A 20,170-nucleotide genomic window follows, 5' to 3' on the forward strand; every position below is an offset into this window, starting at 1 on the left:
TTCTTTCAAGGATGGAATTCATCCTTGATTCCCCAGCTACCAACTATAGCCATTGCCGTCTCGTCTCCCTCCGCGATCCTCTCGTCCCCGAGCGTATCGGCAAGACACCTCCACGGATCTCGACTGCCTCCCCATCTCAAGAGCTTCTCCTTCAACCACTCGCCGTTCTCCCGACTAATCGCCGCGCCACCGTCGCCCGCCTTGAAAACGACGCGCCAAACACGCTCGGCTAGGACGCGATCGAAGAGATAGCTGTAGTATGTGCTTCCGTAGCCGTGCAGGTGACCGAAGAAACCCTGCCACGAGGTCGAGGGATCATCCCTAGGTCCAGCGGCAAATTCGGCTTGGATCTGATGATAGACCATGGACGAGTCGAAGTTCGGGTTGCGGACGATGGGAGAGTGGTAGGCTTGGTCTAGCATGGCCAGGATAATCTGCCGCTCGGTCTGGAGGCCTTCGAATCGCTTGGACATGCGTACTCTAGCTGCGACTTGCTCGTATGGAACCGGCTCGCCGGTTTTCCAGTGCCGCGCGAACAGGCCCAGGACCGTTGGATCGACCGCGAAATACTCCATCAGCGTCGACGGTAGCTCGGCGAGATCAGTGGCGCAGCGCGTGCCAGCAACGGTTTGGAAGGACGTCCTGGCGAGGAACGAGTGCACTGCGTGGCCCATTTCGTGGAACAGCGTCTCGACATCTCGTCCAACGAGGGCGGCGGGTTCGGAGCCTCCATGCTGCGTGAAGTCGCAGACGAGGACGATAGTAGGGAGCTGCTTCAGGATACCTCCTTCCCGCACTGCCTCCATGCCGTCGTTCGCTGCCATCTCGGCAGAGTCAAACTTTGGTAGCCCTTCCTGGCCAACATCTTGTGCCACCTCTTCGATTTCGCTATCGAGAATATCTCTCGAGCATCGAACGGTGTAATGGGCGGGGTTTTGGGACTTGGCCTCACGATAGAATAGATCGCAGTATAGAATGGCAAGTAGCTCGCCTTTCTCGGATACGACGTCGAGCCGACGGACATCGGGGTGCCACACTTCTCCGGGCAGCGTTTCTCGAGGTACTAGCCGAATGCCATACAAGCGACTGTAAAGCATAGATAGACCCTTAATGACTGTGCCCACGGAGAAGTAATTGGAAAGTTGGCTTGCGGAGACCCCGGTGTCCTTCATCTTCATCCTCATCTCGTTCCTGACCCTTTGCGCGCAGAATTCGCGATCCCAGGGCTCAAGTTGAGTGTGATGCGGCCCCAACAGCTTCCTCTTTACTTGGAGAAGATCGACAACTTCCTGCTGCACAATTGGCGCATTGTGTTTCTGCAGAGCTTTGAGGAACTGGATAACGGCAGCCGGTGTCTTGGCCATCACCCTGTCCTTCATATTCTGATGTGCGTAGCTTTCAAAGCCCGTGAGATTTGCCAATTCTCCACGGAGCCTGACCATTTCCTCGAGCAGGCCAACTGTTCGGCGGGACGCGGTGTTCGAAGCGAGGTATAGAGCTTTCCTGACATCCTCATCCAACACGGTTCTCAGCGCAGCCGTCGTTGTTCCTCCTACGGCCCCTAAACGAACGTACCCGCCCCTGGTATGTGTCGCAAGGATATCAGGTCGAAGGCCAGAAAACTTGGTCGCAGGCAGCTCGACGTAGTACCTTTCCGGCGCCATAGTCCCGACGAACTCAGACCCCACCTCGCTGATTTGCTGAGACAGGTCGACAAACTTTTCTCTTGTGTTCTCCGGCAGGTGGACCCCGGACTTCTCGAAGTCAATCCGTAATGTCTTGGCGACAATCATCTCCTCCTCAGACCAAGCCTTGGTTACTTCGGGGTTGTCCATAGCCTTGCAGAGCTGGTCATTGAGGCCCGTCGTAGTATTGAGCTGGTTCATATATTGATAAACTAGGCCCCAGGCGTCGCTAGCAGCTGCCTGATAACGATGATCTGGGTGCGTCATGCGAACGAAGTCGCAGAGATCGAGGACCCTACAGAGAAGATCACTGAGCCGGTCGAGGTGTCTCACCACCTGCCGGTATTCCTCAATTGACGAGGCATTGATAATTTTATCCACAAGAGCTGACGCTCTCTGGAGATTGCGATGCGCGAAGACGTGGAACCCCTCGGGTCGCGTAAGATATCGGTTCTTGAAGAGGCCGGCATTCTTGCCATTTGGTCGTATCCGCGATCCGGAACGCAAGTTGGACAGCCAATTGGCCGAGCTTCCCGAGTGGTCGAACACTTCCCGGATGATATCATGTTCGGAGGCCTCGGCGGCTGACGTAGAGTAGTTGGGTCTTCGGGACTGTGAGTAGTCGAGTGCCCATGGTTGCGACTGAGCGCGGGAGACGTGAGGCAGCGCACCTCTTCGAAGACAGGCCGAGCAAACACGAAGCCGGGGGGCCGCCGCCTTCAACATTGTGGAAAATGGAGCCTACTCCTTAGAAGACACTTAAAACGTCTTCCAGCTCTCTAAAAATAAGAAACCCGAAGCCATCTCCGATTCTGATGAAGACATCACTTTTTTTTTTTCTTGGTGAGCATCTTGCCTTGGGCATGCCGAGGGTATGGAATAACCGAAGTTCAGCCGGAACAGCCAACGACTTCTTCCCACTGATTAATTGTACGTACCTAAGCCCGACTAATTCTCGCGACATTATCCGATCCGGACTTTCTCAACTGATGTAAATTGGCTACACAAAGCTCCAATTGAGCGCAAAATGGCCGCAAGAGTGCTACTGCAACGGGTACGTTATGACATCTAACATTCTAGGGACCCAATGGCATACTAATGAGACTCGTTTTGCAGAGCGCGGTGGCGCCAGTCACGGCCGCCCTAGTCCTCGGCGGCTTCGCCTTCCAACCCAGAACAGCCCACGCCGAAGCTCCGTCCAGAAAGCCCATCTACGATGACGTTGAAGAAATCCCCACGGCCAAGATCGAGCCCGCGGCACCAGCGACACCAGCGGCACCAGCTCCTCCTCCCGATGCGTTGGTCCCTTCTCAACCCGCCGCGGAAGAGACTCCTCGTCGCCCCACTCCCACGGATCGATTGGCAGTTGAGATTGGCAAGGCCCGCATGTTCCTCTATCGTCACGCCGTGACGGCCGAGGATGCCGTCAACCGTACTGTGGATAAAGCCTTCAATCTCGAGCAGTCCTTCACCAACACCATTGCGTCGCTTGCGCCGCCCAAGGATAGTGGGGAGAAGCTCATGCCCGGCGTCGTGTATGTGCTCGTCGCGGCCATGGCCGGCAGCATCGTTGCTAGGAACAGGGGTGTCTTTTTGAGAGCTACTGCGCCTCTTGCCTTCGGAACCGGTGCCGCATGGGTCGTTCTTCCCGTCACCATGAACAATGTATCGAATTTGGCGTGGAAATATGAGCAGAGGTTCCCCGCTGTTGCCTCCACGCACGTCAAGGTTCGGGACTCTATTGAGCAGGGATGGACCTTCGCCAAGGTACACAAGGATGTTGGTGTGCGTTATGTCGATGAGACGGTAACGAATGCGAGGGAAACCGTCGAGAGCTGGGTTAGAAAGGGTAAATAAATAAAAAGGGGAACATGGGATGCGGAATCATCTTGTACAACGACATTCAAATAGACCTTGTGTACACGTTTCTTTTGTCTTGAAATATATATTTATAAAGTGTACGTGACCGACAAGGTTTGCAAATGCCCGCAGTACAAGTGAGTGGGACATGCCGAAAGATGCGCTCTATAATTGATGATCTGATGCCAATGGTACCTAATGCCCTTCCTAACGCCGGCTCTATTGCACAAGAAACGCCCCCAAGATTTTTGTTATGAGACTCGCTACGCCGACGAAGCCGCAACTGCTGACTGGCAGGCTTCCGGTGGCCGGGCAGTTTCTGCTGGGTGAGAAGGCTTTCCAGCACTCTTGTTCTCGTCCTTCTTGACCTTCCTCGCCTGAGCCATATTGCCGCCCGCAGCGAGGGCCGCCACGTTCGCTTTCTTATCCTTTTTCTTTGCTGCAGTAGCAAACTCTCCCAACCCGACAGCCATGTCAGCAGCCCTGGCTTTCTCGAGAAGATGATCAAGCTCCAGGCGTTCGCACACATCTGTGTACGACTTGCACTGTGTTATGGGGCCATGGACCATCTGCTTGCCCGGAACCATGTTTGCAAGAACAAATTTAGTGTTGCCAAACTTGTTCTCGACCTCCATGGATATCTTGACATAGTCTGCAACCACATCTCGCCACGGTGCAAGACCGCCATCTTCTTCACTGCGAAAACAGCTCGAGTTCTTCTCGGCGGCGACCGCAATCATGGCGCCGTCGGCTCCGTACTCTGCCGCAAGTCTGAGGCCCTCATCCCGCGTCTCAACGTCTCCGTTCATCAAGCACGCGACTCCAGCCTCACGACAAACATCCGCAATCATGCGCAGCTGGTCTCGAATCGCCTTTTCACGGGGTCTCATCGGCGTCGTTCGGCAATGAACCGTGAGACCCGTAATACCCGTCGCGCAGAGCCGCCTCACAAGCGCCTCCGTTTCCGCGGCTGTCTCAAGAATCCGTATCTTAACGCTTATGCCGATTTCGAATTCGGGGGTAATGTTCTGGACAAGCGCCTCGAGGATCGCGCAAAGTTTATCCGGCGTTCGTAGTAAGGCTGCACCCATACCTCCGGTCGTGCTGAAAGGCTTCGGGCACCCAGCATTCACATCAATACCGCGGACGTCTGCGGCGACAAGTCTCGCGCAGGCGACGGCGCGGTCGGGATCGCACGTGCCCATCTGAAAGATCAATTTTTCGCCCTCCCGCGCAGGGTGCATTTTGTAGATGACGCTCTCTCTTGCATCCTCGGGCTTCTCTTTCTGGCCGTGCGACGGCGGCCGTGTCCATTCGATCGTTCCGGCGGAATCGTTCACTCTGCGCGTCGTTCCGATCATGGATCGATCTACCGTTTCGGGACCTGTGAGGCAATACGTAAGCGCTGCTGTGGCAAAAGATGGGGTAAAAGCATGTCAAAGGTGTTGAATTACCCCAGACCAAATCCGCGCCGTACTTGAGGGCAAGCAAGCGCGAAGGCAGCTCGCCCGATCGCACCATGGGCGCGAGAACGACCTTGCCGCGATAATCGACCCCCCGGCGGGGAATGGGTACTTTAGTGACTCCTGTAGCCATGGTGGTGAAAAGCCGCCGGATTAACATTGCAGAAAGAGGAAACGGAGCAGAACTAGGCTACATCGCGGGAGTGGGACTCGATATTAGAAACCAAATGTATCACTGTAGTCATCTGCGATGAAGGAGCTGCACCTTGACCTGTCCCCCGCTTATTATTGGGTTATCGTAAACTCAGGGCAAAAATTTCCTTATCGATAACAAAACCAATCCATTCTTAGTAATCAACTGGCTCCATTTAACACCACAATCACGATTTCGCCTTCGACGTGTGGGACAATGGGCTTGTCTGGTTCATGAGTTTGCCAAACGCGGATCAAATTATTGAGTGCTATTAACAATTAAGACGATGCCCCCAAACTAATCAAACCAATAAAGCAAGATCCAAATTCCAGGCTTGCGCGTGCCTCTGAAACGTTACTCATACAAAAAGAGCAATGCCCAAGCCTATAGGCATTCTAACTAGAGGCTTGAACACGCCCGATGGTGCTAGTATCGGTATAGGTAGGAGCTGGATGGTATGATGCAAGACTGTAAGGGGCATCCGGGTGCTTTTTCCCTTTTCGTAGCCCACGAGGGGGTTCGCGATAGCCGATATCAAACTCAGACCTGTCGCTTTCGCTATAGAAGGCTCTCACGGGACCAGGGTCACCGCAGACGAAGTTTCCTGGGGCGGACCCGTTCTGATGGCTTGGAGCGATTGGATACTCCTTGAAAGGCCGCCGAGCATGCAGGAGCGGCCGTGGGCCATTGTGATATCTGTTGAGATATTTGACAAAGCGGCGAGGCGTTGTAGGAGCCTGTTGGACTTGGCGCCTCACATCTGAAGCTTGGAAGTATTTACAGTCGGGTTCGTCTCTTCCAGTCACATACTGGTTTACCAAAGGTTAGGCATTTTAGAAGAGTACTTATATGATAAGTGTTTCATAGTCACTTACGTATGATCCAGTTCTCACAAACTCCGGTATTTCCATGTCTTGCGGATCACCAGAGTACATCTGGGTTTCGTCGTTCCGTTCCGTGATCAGAGTTTGGATCTTGGAACGCTCCTCACCCTGGGGTGTCTGAGAGTTGCCGGATGAGGTGCGGCCGGTATGAGATAAAAGAGGCATTGTGAAAGAATTCAGACGATATTGTAAGAAGAAGATAGATCGATACAACAACCTGAAAACGAGGAACGATAAATGATATAAACGATGGGGAGCTTGCGAGTTGGGAGAACCAGGGATCGAGTGGACTATTGAGGATTGCTTGACGGAAGAAGAAAGCGGGCTGAAGTTGATGTCTTGAGAGTGGGATTCCCGAGACAAATCTGTTGATTTGTACCTGTGAGGTTCGCACTCTTCCCGCTGCCGTCTCGGAAAGACCAGCCATACGAACCCCGGACGCATTTTTCAGAAATTGTCACCATGGCCACCCGATGGAAGGCCCTCACGCGGCCAGTTTGAGAGGGACCATTCTAGACCAAGGCATTGCCGGCCGGCGACCACTTGCCTTCGGCACACGACGATCCTCGTACGAGGTCGGTGCGTAGGGGACCTGGGGAGGTTCTGCAGTTGGCCCTTGAGTGTTGGTCGGCCGCCAATTGATAAGAATAGAATAGAATGTTATCAGTACGAAGGCTACACATATCCATGCCCTGTGCCAAGGCCGCGTTGGGCTGGCAGAGTTATTTCGAGCGCGTCTGTCACAGGTGAGCGGAAATTCATCGACTTCGTAGGTGGTGGAGGGCGATGAACCATGCTGCAACTGTCCGGTTCCTGATCACGGAAACAGACATCCTGCGCCAGGTAGCGCGAAGTGAAACGTCTCGGAGTTGGTACGACAAGGCGTCTAACGGGCAAACATTTAAGTTCCGTTCATGGTGCCAGACGGCCGGGCCTGGTCGCAGAAGAGCCCGGCGCTTAACGCCCCTGCATGCTCCGCCGACTCGGCCCCACATTGTCCCTCCAACCGAAGGGGCGATCCAACACGCCCTTCTCCCTATTATTGTGTATATTTTCGGAACAAATAAATGTCACTAGGGGGTATTGATTATTGATAGATCAATATATACTCCCAAACAAGATGCTGTGCGACTCTACCAAGTAGACGCCCAGAACCTTGGGGTGGGCACTGGATCGATCGGCCATGAGACTGTTTGATGTCGAATCAATAGCCAGACAAATTTCTCAACTTAAGAAAGTGCCATGCTCGTCACAATTTCTAGTGGGTAACAGACCATAGGATCGAAGATCGGAGGTGGCGGTAGAAGCCGCCTCCCTGCCTGACTCTCCCATCTCCCCCGCCCCTGAGGGACTCGCAAGGTCGGCTTATCTTCCCGTAACATAACTTCCGGGGCGTTGGAAGAGGTTGGAAGCAATGTCCTGCTTAAAACATTAACTTTATTGGCTTGGTTGACCAACGATCATATGGTACTAATACAAAGAATGGCAGAAAGAACCATGCCCAGGGTATAGCTGTCAACCCAACCTGACTCCCTCAATATCATACATACATATCCTTACCCCAGTAGTCCAGCATATCACATTTGACTAGCAAGCCCCACCAAGGGCGGCTTCACTAAGTTCTCTCTCTCCCCTGCCTTCGCCGCTTACCAAAGTAGTGAAGGTAAGAGCAAAATGAAGCGAGAAACAGTATATACAAACAAATCCGATCTTATTAAAACCGTAGTTTCATCGACACCTGGCGCGCCTCGCCCAGGTCTTGGACCTTCGCAACCAACTTTCCGTTCCGATCAAGTTCGGCAATGTCATCACTGCCGCCAATGCTCACCCCGTTAACCATGATATTAGGAACTGTGCCTCGACCAGTCGTCTCTTTCAATAAGGTCTGAAGCTTGGGACCGAGAGGGTCTATATCAAGCTCGACGACAAAGGGCGGAGGATCAATGACGTATCTCTCTAATAAAAGTGCCTTGGCTCGTCTAGAGAATCCGCAGTAGGTCTTAGAGAAGATAATTACTAGGAAGAGGGGAATGTTAGCGTTAGCCAGCGGCACCACTTCTCCATGGGAAATGCGACGAACCTGGCGCCTTCTTTAGAATCGACCGTAATTCCTGCTCTGCCTCATGCTCCTCTTCCGTCTCAACCGAGGCGCCAGCCGCTGCACTTTTAGTTCCATCTTCGGATTCGTGCTGCTTCAGCGTCGCGTCCTGACCGTCCGCCGAACTCCCCACGCCCACCACCATACTTGGGGCATCTGGCTTCAAAGGCGCCTTCGCTTGGGCAATTTCCTTTGCCTCCTGTTCGGCTTTCATCAGCCGATCGGCAACCTCCTTCTTGGCTCCATCAGCACCGCCTTTAGTGGTTTTATCTACCACTATGTCCGCCGGGTTCAGGACCGTTTGATCATGCCTATCTTTTGTCAGGTGGCGGAGGCCGTGCGCTTCGGTCTCGGCGGATAGAGGCGATTGCTGCCGGTGCGTGGTCCACAGCATGGTCATGACTATTCCGGCTAGGACGGCTACACATAGCAGTCGCATGCGACGCGGCGACGGCATTGTGGTGGAGCGACGAACTCGCCGGCGTCAAATTCGTCCGAGGGGTCGGGGGGGGGGGGGACAACTGCGATTCAGGCTCAGGGTCTCGGTGTCGCGGTCTCGAGGTTTTGTAGCTCCTTTAAGCGGGGAGAGGGGGAACAGTAGCATTCAACAATGGAAATTCGTCTTGTTGGGCTGGGAATAGCTACGAACTCCCATTCTCGATTTGTCCTAGCACTCGGTCGTCGCACGCAGGGGTTTTGTGGGATAGGATTAGCGACTCGATGATCTGTCGGCGTCGTTGGTCGAGCCGTTCCTCGCGTCAGAGGGTGGTAATCGCAGCCTGGGTTCGATGTCGATAATACCGGCTCTTCAAGGGAGGGTTTTCCCCTTTCCGTAGCTTCCAACTTCACAATCACGGGGATCTTTAGCGTAGAACGGTGGAGGCACTCTTTCCTGAAAGGAGCAAGGCACGAATCATCGCTGTCTTGGATGATGTCGGGGATATTGGCCGAAACTTCCGAGACTGTGTGAGCCAATCACGAAAATAGCCAAGAAGCAAGGTCTTCGCACTGTTAATTTGCATGTATTTTACGTTCAATAATACAGTGTAGATAGCCGGGACAGTTTGCACTTCCCTTGATGGACTCGATGCAAATTGTATTTACGGGATCAACGGCCAGAACCTTTTCTTTTTCCATTTTACGGAGTTGTGAGCAGACTTAAGCTTAACTCAAGAGCCTTGTACTATGTGATCTATGTGATCTATGTGATCCTACAATTGCTCCCATTTTACGTCAAGAACACACCTCTGAGCACCCGAAAGTTAGCACAGCTTTACTTCTTTGCGCTGCACCAAAACGCAAACTCACATGTGACCGCAAGCACAACTCTCCTCTGGGCCAATTCCGTCGACGCAAACTTCGTCTCTCTTGGCGAATAGCACAGTTCAATCAAATTCCAAAGACATGGGAACCTATATAAATGGAATACTAACAGTCTCGGTATACAAGTACATGATCAACTCTTCCCATCAGAGGCAAAGGAATAAATGATGCTGTCAATCCCTTCCACGGACTGCTTTTTTTGGTATCGTAGAAAAAAAGAAAAAGAAAAAGAAAACAAAAAACACCGGAGCATCTGTTCCATCCAAAGACTCCTTGAATCACCAATATAAGTCCCCCCCTTTAGAACAAAAAAAAAAAGGCGTGTCAAGTCATCGTAACGAAGTCTAGGTATCTCATGAGACAAGAAAAAGAGAAAAATGAATAAACCCATGAAAAAATGTCTAAATCGAAGAATGAACCGCCGCATTCTAAAAAGTGACTCCTTGGACCAAGAGCTGCGGACGGAATATGGAAAGCCACATATTGAAGACTGAATTATTATAAATCGAAAGTGGCATCATTCGGAGGCACGGTTCAGATGATTATTCTGAAGGCTCCGATATCCGAATGCTTTGAGGAAATGGATGTGTTCGTATATACGAAGTAGGATTTGAACGCCTGTCTTCAAGGCCATAGGGGGAGGAGGGGGGACCTTATGCGCTGATCGTCCAGTCCTGGCTCAAGGTAATGAATGGCAACGGCGAGATAGAAAACTCGCGCGAAGCAGAGGTGGAAAAAGCGTGCAAATTATGTCGGTAGAACGAAACAAAATCTCCTCGTAGGAAAAGAAAACAAAGATTGAAGTGAGTTGATATGGTCTCAGCCAATTCGGCGATAACCCTCGAGGGTGAGGGTCGGGACTTCGACATCTCGAAGTCCTAGAACACCTTCTTCGCGTCTGCGCTCAACAAAATTGTTACACTCGAACACGACAATGCTCCATTCGGCAAGCGCTCTCCCAGAATAAACCGCATTTTTCGTGTGTGCAGCGGTGGGCCTGATGGGCTCTGTGTTGTATTCGCCGTGAACCGATACATTCTCCGGTGTGCCGCTAGACGTCCAGTCAGGTATGCTTAAGTTGAGGCTTGGCCTCTCAGAAGAAGAGTCCTCCGACAATGACGGCGTGGATCTGCTGCCCGTGGTTCTGACGGATGAAGATAAGGATGGTCGGCTCCTCGCTGGCGCATGTGTGTCTAAGGGTACTGCGTTCCTTGCTTCGCTGATGAGGCCAGTCTGGGGCGCCCCGGATACACGACGAGTAAAGGCCGGGAGGCCTGGGGCAATTGGGGGTGGCTGGCTATTGGTCCGGCGATGAGTGCTGACCCATGACTGAGCTGGAGATGGCAAGCGAGGTCGGGTAAGGACCCTGTCGACAGGTGGGACGGCAGCTGGAGGATACCAGTTCAGAACGAATCTGAAGACGTATTGGGCCTGGGTCGGCAGATCCGGGGAAGCGCTGCGAGACTGCGGGTCGGGAGTGCGGCTGCCAGTGGATGAATTACCGCTCGCCTTTGGAGGCGGAGGCGGGGGAACTGAATCTCCCTTCTCAGCCTGCACACCGGGGGTCCATTGACGAAGCGGCTCTCCATCATCCTCTGCGGAAGATTTTGAGTCGGTCTTGGAAGAACGCATTTTGTTGAATCCCAAGAGTGACCACCGTTTCTTCCCGTCGGGTTTTGATTGCAAAGCATCAATGCTTGAGTTATCCGCCAGAATATCGGGGGTCGGAAGTTTTCCGGTAGCGTCGAAGCCCATAAACGAATTCGGGAGAATCATATTGGCTTCGCTACGGATAATCATAAACTTCTTACCAGGGGTGGGGTAGCATGGCGCGGTGGACGGCGGAAATCGGCTCCTAAGCTCCGCTTCTTGCTTCAGATAGAGATAATTCGCCCAAACAGTCTTGAGCCTCTCGGAAACGGCCTCGAAGATTTTCCTGTAATTTCCCAGTTCAGTATTTGCTTAAAGCAATAGGTAGGCAAACCAGCCCGTGGACCAGCGAGAAGAGGCGGGGCCTTGAAACTTACCTGTCAAGCGTACTCGCGCGACCGTCGTCCCGACAGACTCTCCAGCAGAGCAGCCGCATGAAGTAAGATCTCACCATAGGACACCAATGATTGAACAACTGGTAAAATGTGCCTTCCGAGAGTAACCAGTCAAGACAGAGTGCCTCCTTACGCTGAGGCAGTCGGGTGGCCGCATCCCAAATGGTATAGATAAGGCATAGTACTCGCATCTCTGACATGGTGTTCAGAGACTCTAGAATCAACTTGCAAACGTGGAACCAAAATGGCCAATCAGCATATTGAGAAGCTGGATCCTCCGCATTCTCGGCCTTCTCGTAGATCGGGAGTGTCTCTTCCAAGAAATCGCACAAAGTGTGGCAGGCGTTGTAGTTGAACTGCGCGGTCATCTTCGCCGCCGCCTTCATATCGGCCATGAAAGCCTCCGCGAAGGTGTGTCTTGGAGCTGACATTGCTGATGAGTTGTCCGATAAAATGTCCCTGAGAAGGACAACGAGCCTGTTCTCGGACATGCTCTTAAAAAGATCAGCAGGGAGGCCGGGCATTGCAGTTGCTGACGCATCCAATCCGTGGAGGCCATCGGAAATGGGAGGTGCCATGGCAAGGGCTTGGAGGGCAGCCTGTCGGTGAATCGTGGTGTCCAGGACTGAGAGCATTTGAGAGTGAACGATGACAAAACCGGGCGCTCGGGCTTTTTCGACCAAGGGAAGACTCAACGGCATAAACTCCTCAGCAAGAATGTGGTAGTACTTGCAGAATATGAAGAAGAGATCTGTGTCCCGTCCCCTCCAACGTCCAATCCACGGCGAGTGCCACGGGATCTTCGCCAAAGCGGCCGCCATTTTCGGCGTCGTTTTAAGCGAGTTGCCCATAGCTTTCACCGACGTCCACCCAAGGCCGCTTACAGCCGGGGGAAACAGAGCCACGATGTCCTCACTCTCTCCATTACTCGTCCGGGGTAGCGAGAATTCATCGGCGACACGTTGCAGGAGGAGCGGATTCAAGGTCCAAAGTCGAACAAGAATGTTGGCAACGCCCGGGGCGAAAAAGAAGGCGTAGGCACATGCCTTTCCACAAAAATTGACCAGACCAACTGGGGCTGGGCGTTGTGACATCTTACACACAACCGCCTCCATCTGGCGTACAAGGTTGGATATAAACATGGACCGGACATTATGCTCAGCCGACTCTGTTAGCAAAGCTGCCTCCGTAGAATCGGCTGAGGAATTGGATGATTGGGTCCAGGATCTTGCCCTCAGCCGTTCATTGGGCGAGCGATCGGCCAATGGCAGGAAGACCGATGTTGAATGCCGCCACTCGGGCCGCATCATAATCAACGTTAAGGCTTCCAGAAGTGAGATGCGGTCGACACCGGGCGTCGGATGGGGTCCAAGGCACTCAAGCAAGTCAAGGAGCGCGACCCACCATCTGTTCAAGACAATAGCCCTACGCTCGATATCTCCGGCATGAAGTGACGTTATGCTTCCCTGGCTCGTGTACTGGTGCAAAAATACGAGAAGTGCAGATTTCATGGCATACATGCGCTCAAACATGGGTACCGCGTGGCTTTCGAATTTCCCCGCTTCCTGGTCGAGGTTTTTGAAAACAGAGATGAGCGGGTCGCGTTGGAATGAAGCGATTGAGTTCTCAAGCGAGGACGCATCTGTTGTCGAGTTGAAGTCGGAAATGGAATTAGATTGGGAAGTGGGCGTATTGGTGCTATGGGTGGCGGGTGCAATGCTGCTTGAGGAAGAGGCGCAACCATCATCCGAATCCATTCCTGTGGCCAACTTTCCCAATACAGGCGAAGGCCGCTGTCTCATCTTGGACGTGAAGAATATACGATTGAGCGCACGTGAAGTAGTTCGCGGAGGCTCAGCGGCACGATTCTCCTCAGTGACTCCGCTCGTTGGTTTGGAAAACCTCGAGTAGCCCTTGCGCGAGCCCTTGTCCCGTGTGAGAGTTGGTACTTCTAGAGGCTCCGGTGAAGAGCGAGGCGAGTCAGACGGCGAATCCCCCATCCAAGACCGTCGATAATGGGCGGGTAATGATTCAGATGTCGACCTCACTGAGCGGGTTTGCCCTCGGGATTCGGCGGGCTGGCCATTGTCGCTTGATTTCAAGACTCTCTCATCCGGAGCTGGGGATGAGGATCTCGACGTCAAGAAATCGCGGATATTGGTGGCCGATTTGGAGCTCGGCAACCATGATCTTGTTCGCTCGGACACGGTATTACTCCGACCAAGCCTCGAACGCTTCTCTACCCTTTCTGTGACGGCCTTGGTAGTAACATTGGTTCCTAACGATTTCGTGCTTATGGAAAGTGTGAGCGCATCTGTGTCGAGGCTAAGGCGAGCGTCGATGTCTAGGTCGGAATCAAAGGAGGGGATCTCAAAGGGTACGCTGGGAAGGCTTTTGCAACTAAGGTTTCGGTGTGTTTGTGAGAAAAGGTCTGACGAAGAATGAGATCGGTGAAAAGGACCCGAGGCGTCGACAGCCGGAGCCATCGTCAAGATTGGACCACTCATTGCATGGCCGCCGTGGTTTAAACTGGGAACAAGGTCGAACAGGGGAGCTGGGAAAGCTTGGACACTAGGAATAACTAGTGTATAGGTAATCTGCTGGGACTTGGAACGTTGTCGCCGTGCCCCAACAGAGTTACGTCAAAGAACTGTCTTGCGGATCGTACAGTAGAGACCAGCGCCTGGACAAAGCAAAATCGGCGAGCAAGGACGTGGTTATAGCCGATTCGGTGATCTGGAGATTGGAGACCGGAAGAGGTTGCAATTGTTTCCAAGAACGGTGGCAGATATCCCGGAGCGAGCGAAGTGAATTATGCTGATCTCGTCCGATGAAAACAGGAAAATAGTAGTTTCAGATGGGGTTATTATTCCTCTGTTCTTGGGCTCGTTTCAAGCAGACGAGCTATAATAGCACCCGGATTGTCAATATGCTCGGATACTATCACAACGAAGAACAACCAAAGACGAGGAATGTTTACTTGGTTGTCGTATTATGACGGAAGACGGCTGGACAAGATTCTTCCGATTAGATGAATTGGGGAAGAAAAAGACGAGAAATGAAATAAAAAGAGAGAATAAACCACAAAAGAACGACCAGGGGAACAGCTCCGTATGTACTGTAACGGAGCCAAAGCGATTGGAGAGGAAGCCTCGGGAGGAAGATCAAGAATAAGAGACGCCAGAAACACGATCTTCAGACCCCAGGCGCTTGGGGTAGACGGGACATATGTATGAACTCACAATCGCAAACGAAGTACTTCGTCGTGGTCTATTGACCGGGCGTGGCTGCCCAGAGAATAGATGCGCCGAAATCCACCGCGCTAAAAAATGCCTTTCATTTGGCTACGAAGTACATGTAGCGTACGTCCTTACTTCCCTGCTTTTTTTTTTCCTCCCCTTGTCTTGAGTACGAAGTAGTGTACGAAGCATTACAGCGGAGGGAACATGAAAGACCATGACAGGGCTGTAAGTCACGGACGGACGTCAGTGACGCACTAAGAACATGGCGTCAAGTCCAGTCCCGGGGGGAAGGTTGTCATGCTACAACCGATCGATCTCACGGCGAAGGGTTAGTACAACAGTACACGTAGGTCACCAATACCACGACCCGACCTCCAGCGTCCTTTCCAACCTCGCTCAGTTGTAGAGTTGTATCGGTACTTGTGAGAAACCGCGGAAAGAGCGTAATAGGGTAACATTTCAGCGGGAAAGGGCAGGCTGAGCAAGCTGAGGAACTTGCAAATCCTACTTCGGAACTCCATACGTGGTACAACACTACATCCCGCTACGGAAAAAGGTGCATCTCGTCCTCCGCAATTATTCAGTGTGGGATAAATTAGCAATGACGCTATCGTCATGATCTTCGTGAGCTTGGTGGGTTACTTTCGAGCTAAAAGTCTCCCCTTTTTAGTAGACGACATATTTTATGCTCAGCCATCGGATTTACTTGTTTTTCGTCCTGCCCACATACGTAGTGTCTCTCCGAGCTGTCATTTTACCAGAGAGACAAGTAATTCAGATCGATCATGGAGAGGTGAACCCACGTGTCGCAAAATTTCATCCAGCACGCCCCTTTCCCCTCGTCAGGTACTTTCCAGGTCGGGAGTATTGTCCTCGTACCTATGCCATCGAGCCAGGACGGATCCAGTCTAGGCAGGCACGCATCTTGTCAAGAAAGACTGCTTGGCGCATGGCGCACCGGGCCTAGCCTGGTGTAGTCTGGTGGCTCAGTGGTAGGCGACGTCCTCTCGGCCCCAATCACTCCAAGCCAAGGAACAATGGGAAGGCTCAGTGCTGACTTGGGCTAGCGTACGCCCCCTTGTAATGAAAGGTCGATCACGAAATGTGGGACGGGCTCAGAGCGCTGACCGGTGTGGTACCACTGTGAGGTACTTCGTACTCGGGACAGCCCACACAGCCTATAATCCCCGTCTGTATGTGCGGAAAAAAAAAATAAATAAATAAAAATACAGCGGATATCAGAGGTGGCAATCAAGTTAGCAAGTCCATCCAAGAGCCAGATCCTACTACGAGGCAGTGTACATTCCGTGGATGCACCTCGAGGGTTTCCAAGTCGGTTGTGAAGGCAAAAGCCGTTTGTTAAGTGTATCCCATTGTCCTGCGACATCAAATTGCTGATGTTGGTGATGTGGGTCTTGTGTGGGATGTCTTGGTACTGACGAACCGAGATGTGTCGTCCGGTATTGGGAACCTGCAACTGGAAGGAGCTTGACATTTCCGGAAACCCAGCGATTCTCCTTCAATTGCTTCGCTTTCGTTTCCATATTGGCTCTATTACTGCAGTGTCACGATGGGCTGATGACGGCTCCGTTCCAGAACCAGAATTGGCTGCTTCGAAGAGAGCGCAACAAAACGAGATCATCAGCCATTGATTGTCTTCGCCGCCCAGGCTCAATCTCCAATTAGGTGTTTCACTCTTTTAGTAGGGCTCCCTCCTCGACTTGGTAATTCGGAGTCTGGAGCAAGTCGCAGGGAAGCTCACAGACTGAAATTTGGTCCGTGTAACTGATACCCGGGAAGCATCTTGATGTCTAGGAATTCCACAAATTCGGGAAAAATGGGAGAAACGGGCCTCCGAGGCAGGTCTCAGTGTCAAGAAGTTGTGTGTCTTGGATGGCGTTTTCTTAGCATTTCCGGAGACGTACTCTCACAACTACACTAAAAAGCTGTTAGGCCTGGCCGGTTATCGCTGTAACAACACGGACAGTTGCGACGAGTAATCCTGATGATCAACCATAGATGGTGTGTTCTTAATAGCCGCGACGAACGTCGATCAAACTCGTGCCATTCAAGCTTAGATCATAGTACGTAGTTGTAAACTCAAACGAAACTTCCTCGTTGAAGAAAGGAGTGCCTGATTTTCTCGGTTTTGCGAAGGGAAAAAGAAGAGAAAAGAGAAAGAAAAAAAAAAAAAAAAAAAAAAAAAAAAAAAATTTACTGGCAACCCACCAGCCCTGTGACCAAAAAGGAAACTATTGTTCAATGTTTATGCGCACCTCGTATCCCATCGTTAGTGTGAGTAGGAGGGCTTCAAACTTTGGCAAGTTCAGAATTCAAGGCATTCCGCATCAACTCAATGGATCAACCAGTACGAAGTAATCGAGCCTAATTCAGCGGCTGACCAGGCACTTTCGAGCATCCACCATTGCACAAGAGGAGCGAGTAGCGCACAGCGTTCAATGTTGCATTTACATCAAATTAATCTGCTGCCTATTTACCTCTATTGATGTGGGCTGAAATGGAGATCATCCTCTCCTCACCGCCCGCCCAAGATCAAGCAGAAAGCTAGCGTCGAAATACGCGATTCACCCCGCTCTTCACGCGTCGCGCCACATCATCGGGGAAGATCTTATCCTGTAAGATGTGCATGGACTCTCTTCCATCTGGCAAAGCCTAAGCGTCACAGCACCTCTAAAATTGAGGCTGCTGTTTTAATCGCTTCCTTGCACCTTCGGGTCCTTCGAAGGAGCGCCCCAAGATGCCGAAAAGGCCGGTGACCGGGGTAAGTTGGTGTACACTACACTACTTCGTAGTGGACATGGGCTCTCGTCAATCTTGATCGGGACAATAATTTAGTATTCAAGACAACATTGAAGTATTTCGTACTTGGTTCAAAGTACGCTATTCGTGCACTCCCATCCACGCGACGGAGCTGGAAGTGACCTGGCCGGGCTTGGCCTTTGACCAGGCCTGCCCCTGGCAAATCAAACTGTCCTCGTCTGGACTCGTTCCAACAAACTCAATCGTGTCTTTCAGCTGAGCAGGGCTAGTCCGATGCTGCCTCTTGGTCCATGCAGGTTGTATTACACATTAATACAAAGTACACGACGTACCCTATTAATATCGCTGGGAAATCGGACCCAAGAGCATGGGTACCCAGCCATTTGAAGCTCAGTCCCTCCGAGAGGATAGATCTCCACGTACGACATCCAAGTTTCAATCACAGCATAAAGAATGAGATAATGGGGGTCACAGAGGGGTCCGATTCTCAGTTCGATCCATGTTGACATTGAAATGTGGCGAGTCAAGGCATCTACAAAATAATACCTCGTTTGGGGTCTTCATGATCCCTTCATAGCATCAATCACACATCGCACGCATTTGGTCTGTGGACATCCAGAGTCCATCGATTTATCGACCAATATCTGCATGCATGAGGCCGTACTCATGGGTCGAATTCGACCCCCGACACCCAGCCACCGCATTCCAAATTAGAAAGCGATTTGATTCTTCACGCACAAAGAAGCAGTGTCTGGACTTTATTGGAGATTCAGGGCGTCTGATATTCCCACTGATAGAGGTTTCTTCCATTGGCTCGTCACCTCAAACATCCTTGATAATACTAGTCCGGTATTAAACTATGGGGAAAGTCATGCTCCATCATCTCCCAGTGGGAGGGATATTACGTACATGAAGTGTAGTGTATTAGGTTGTTGATCGATTAACGGAAGGGAGAGATGCAACTTACCCAACCCGCCCCATCACTCTGGGTTCGGGAAGGGTCCCATTGAAGACACACCAATGTAACCACCCACGATCATATCAATGCAGTGTGTCTTCCTGATGGTGGCTGGCTACACTCCACCACTACACTACACTACATGAACCCCACACCCGGCCCTCCATCTTGATGATGTTTGGGTAGCCGAATAACCTCCTCCTCTAACTGGATGGTGGACAAAGTACGGAGTAGTTTACGATTTTTCCCCCTCCCATCTCGTGTCGGGGTGAGTGGTCCTCGTCGATAGGCGAAGACAACGCGAAGTGTAACATCGCGCAGTGGGTCGCCAAAGGTCGGGCTCTCCATTCTTGCATGCACGAGCCCGCTACCGAGGCCCAGTATTGCCTCATCTGCCCTTGCAAGTTCGCAGTTATGCGCATGATTTTCCGGTTTTTGTGATCGATGCACGTTCTCGAAGGCCAGCACCCATATTCCGAAGGGTCCATCCATACCTCGTCGATCGATCCCCGTGTGGCGACCTTCAGCCAGTGGGGGAGGTAACCTATCCTCTGTTTGATGTAGAGTTCAATTTCCCCTCCTGACGCGGGGGATTTCTTACTTCGAACCTGATATTACAACGGGGCTATAAGGCTAGTGGATATGCCGAAACATCTCGTGCAGATCAGTTTCCAAGGTCTGTTTCTTGTTCTTGAATCCGGAGATAATCTTCCAAGACTCCAGAGGGGTCGCTGGAGCTCCTGGCTCCTCTCCTTTCCACATTGCAAGGACAAGCGATGGAGCAGTAGCTTTCAGCCGTTGATACCAAAACGCAAATTAGTAGCTTCGCAAAAATATTCGACTACTTGTAGTGTTGACAACACTCCACAAAGCAGCCGGGACGGTAAACTCAATCGAGTAACAATAACAAAGGCGGCCCCATGCCCAGCCAAGAATAACAGGCAAATCTGGCTGTTAACGGCGACGCCGAGACGTGATTGAAGGTGGACACGTCGGCTCTGTGGCTGAAAGTAGTGGAGCGCTAAACCTCTATCTTTCTTGTAAACAATGGTCGGCCATGAGTAGCCGATTCAACCAATCTAAACAGTCGTCCACAAGTGCTACTCCCAATAGGTAGGTCTCCAACGCCATGCTGCAGTGGACTCTACCAACAATCGGCAATTAGTGAGAACGCGGCAGGTCGTGGCATTCTCGTCTTAGTCTTGGTAAAGCTGCGAAGTGATCGGCACCCAATACCCACAACGGTCCTTCTCTCGTACAGATCAATGCAGACGACGACAGTAGCAACCTAACATAGGAACAGCCTGGCAGGGCAGAAAGCAAAGCCAGTTAAGCCCAAATGTTTCCCTATCTTTCATGCACCTCGACCGTAGAAGATTCAGGCCGATTTGTTTGGTAATAGACGGGTCACTTTAAAGATTGTTCTAGGCACGTTATTCATCCTTCAGCAAAGCGAGCATGGGAAGTAGGCTCGAAGCTGTACACACATATGCCATCTGTCGCAACTCCTTATTGACTCCCCAATTGGTGATAGCTTCACCTTCTCGAACACCCCACTACCCTTCCAACACAGGCCGGTGGCGCTCGTTTCAGGTAGGGCTACTGGAAGCACGGATCTTAGGGACTTATCTCCCCAGA

General features: G+C 51.8%; 5 protein-coding genes and 1 pseudogene across 5 annotated transcripts; 1 reads left to right on the forward strand and 5 right to left on the reverse strand.

The window, feature by feature from the left end:
• Positions 1-5: 5 nt before the first annotated feature.
• SAPIO_CDS3183 lies at positions 6-2,411 on the reverse strand (annotated as a pseudogene; the record flags this gene model as incomplete).
• Positions 2,412-2,712: 301 nt separating this feature from the next.
• On the forward strand, positions 2,713-3,542 carry SAPIO_CDS3184 (Uncharacterized protein; the record flags this gene model as incomplete). The annotated part of the gene is made up of 2 exons (XM_016786034.1): positions 2,713-2,739; positions 2,802-3,542. The coding sequence occupies 2 exons, from the start codon at positions 2,713-2,715 to the stop codon at positions 3,540-3,542; spliced, it is 768 nt and encodes a 255-aa protein (XP_016644040.1).
• A 266-nt stretch (positions 3,543-3,808) lies between these two features.
• On the reverse strand, positions 3,809-5,141 carry SAPIO_CDS3185 (uncharacterized protein; the record flags this gene model as incomplete). Its single annotated transcript, XM_016786035.1, has 2 exons — positions 3,809-4,929; positions 5,000-5,141. 2 exons carry the CDS (start codon positions 5,139-5,141, stop codon positions 3,809-3,811), a joined length of 1,263 nt encoding a protein of 420 aa, XP_016644041.1.
• A 455-nt stretch (positions 5,142-5,596) lies between these two features.
• SAPIO_CDS3186 (uncharacterized protein) lies at positions 5,597-6,250 on the reverse strand (the record flags this gene model as incomplete). Its single annotated transcript, XM_016786036.1, has 2 exons — positions 5,597-6,010; positions 6,077-6,250. 2 exons carry the CDS (start codon positions 6,248-6,250, stop codon positions 5,597-5,599), a joined length of 588 nt encoding a protein of 195 aa, XP_016644042.1.
• A 1,549-nt stretch (positions 6,251-7,799) lies between these two features.
• On the reverse strand, positions 7,800-8,640 carry SAPIO_CDS3187 (Glutaredoxin; the record flags this gene model as incomplete). Its single annotated transcript, XM_016786037.1, has 2 exons — positions 7,800-8,101; positions 8,166-8,640. The coding sequence occupies 2 exons, from the start codon at positions 8,638-8,640 to the stop codon at positions 7,800-7,802; spliced, it is 777 nt and encodes a 258-aa protein (XP_016644043.1).
• A 1,685-nt stretch (positions 8,641-10,325) lies between these two features.
• Positions 10,326-14,037, reverse strand: SAPIO_CDS3188 (uncharacterized protein; the record flags this gene model as incomplete). The annotated part of the gene is made up of 2 exons (XM_016786038.1): positions 10,326-11,442; positions 11,534-14,037. The coding sequence occupies 2 exons, from the start codon at positions 14,035-14,037 to the stop codon at positions 10,326-10,328; spliced, it is 3,621 nt and encodes a 1,206-aa protein (XP_016644044.1).
• Between the last annotated feature and the right edge of the window lie 6,133 nt (positions 14,038-20,170).

Source organism: Scedosporium apiospermum (genome assembly GCF_000732125.1).
Source record: "Scedosporium apiospermum strain IHEM 14462 chromosome Unknown SEQ_SAPIO_0088, whole genome shotgun sequence".
Classification (NCBI taxonomy): Eukaryota; Fungi; Ascomycota; class Sordariomycetes; order Microascales; family Microascaceae; genus Scedosporium; species Scedosporium apiospermum.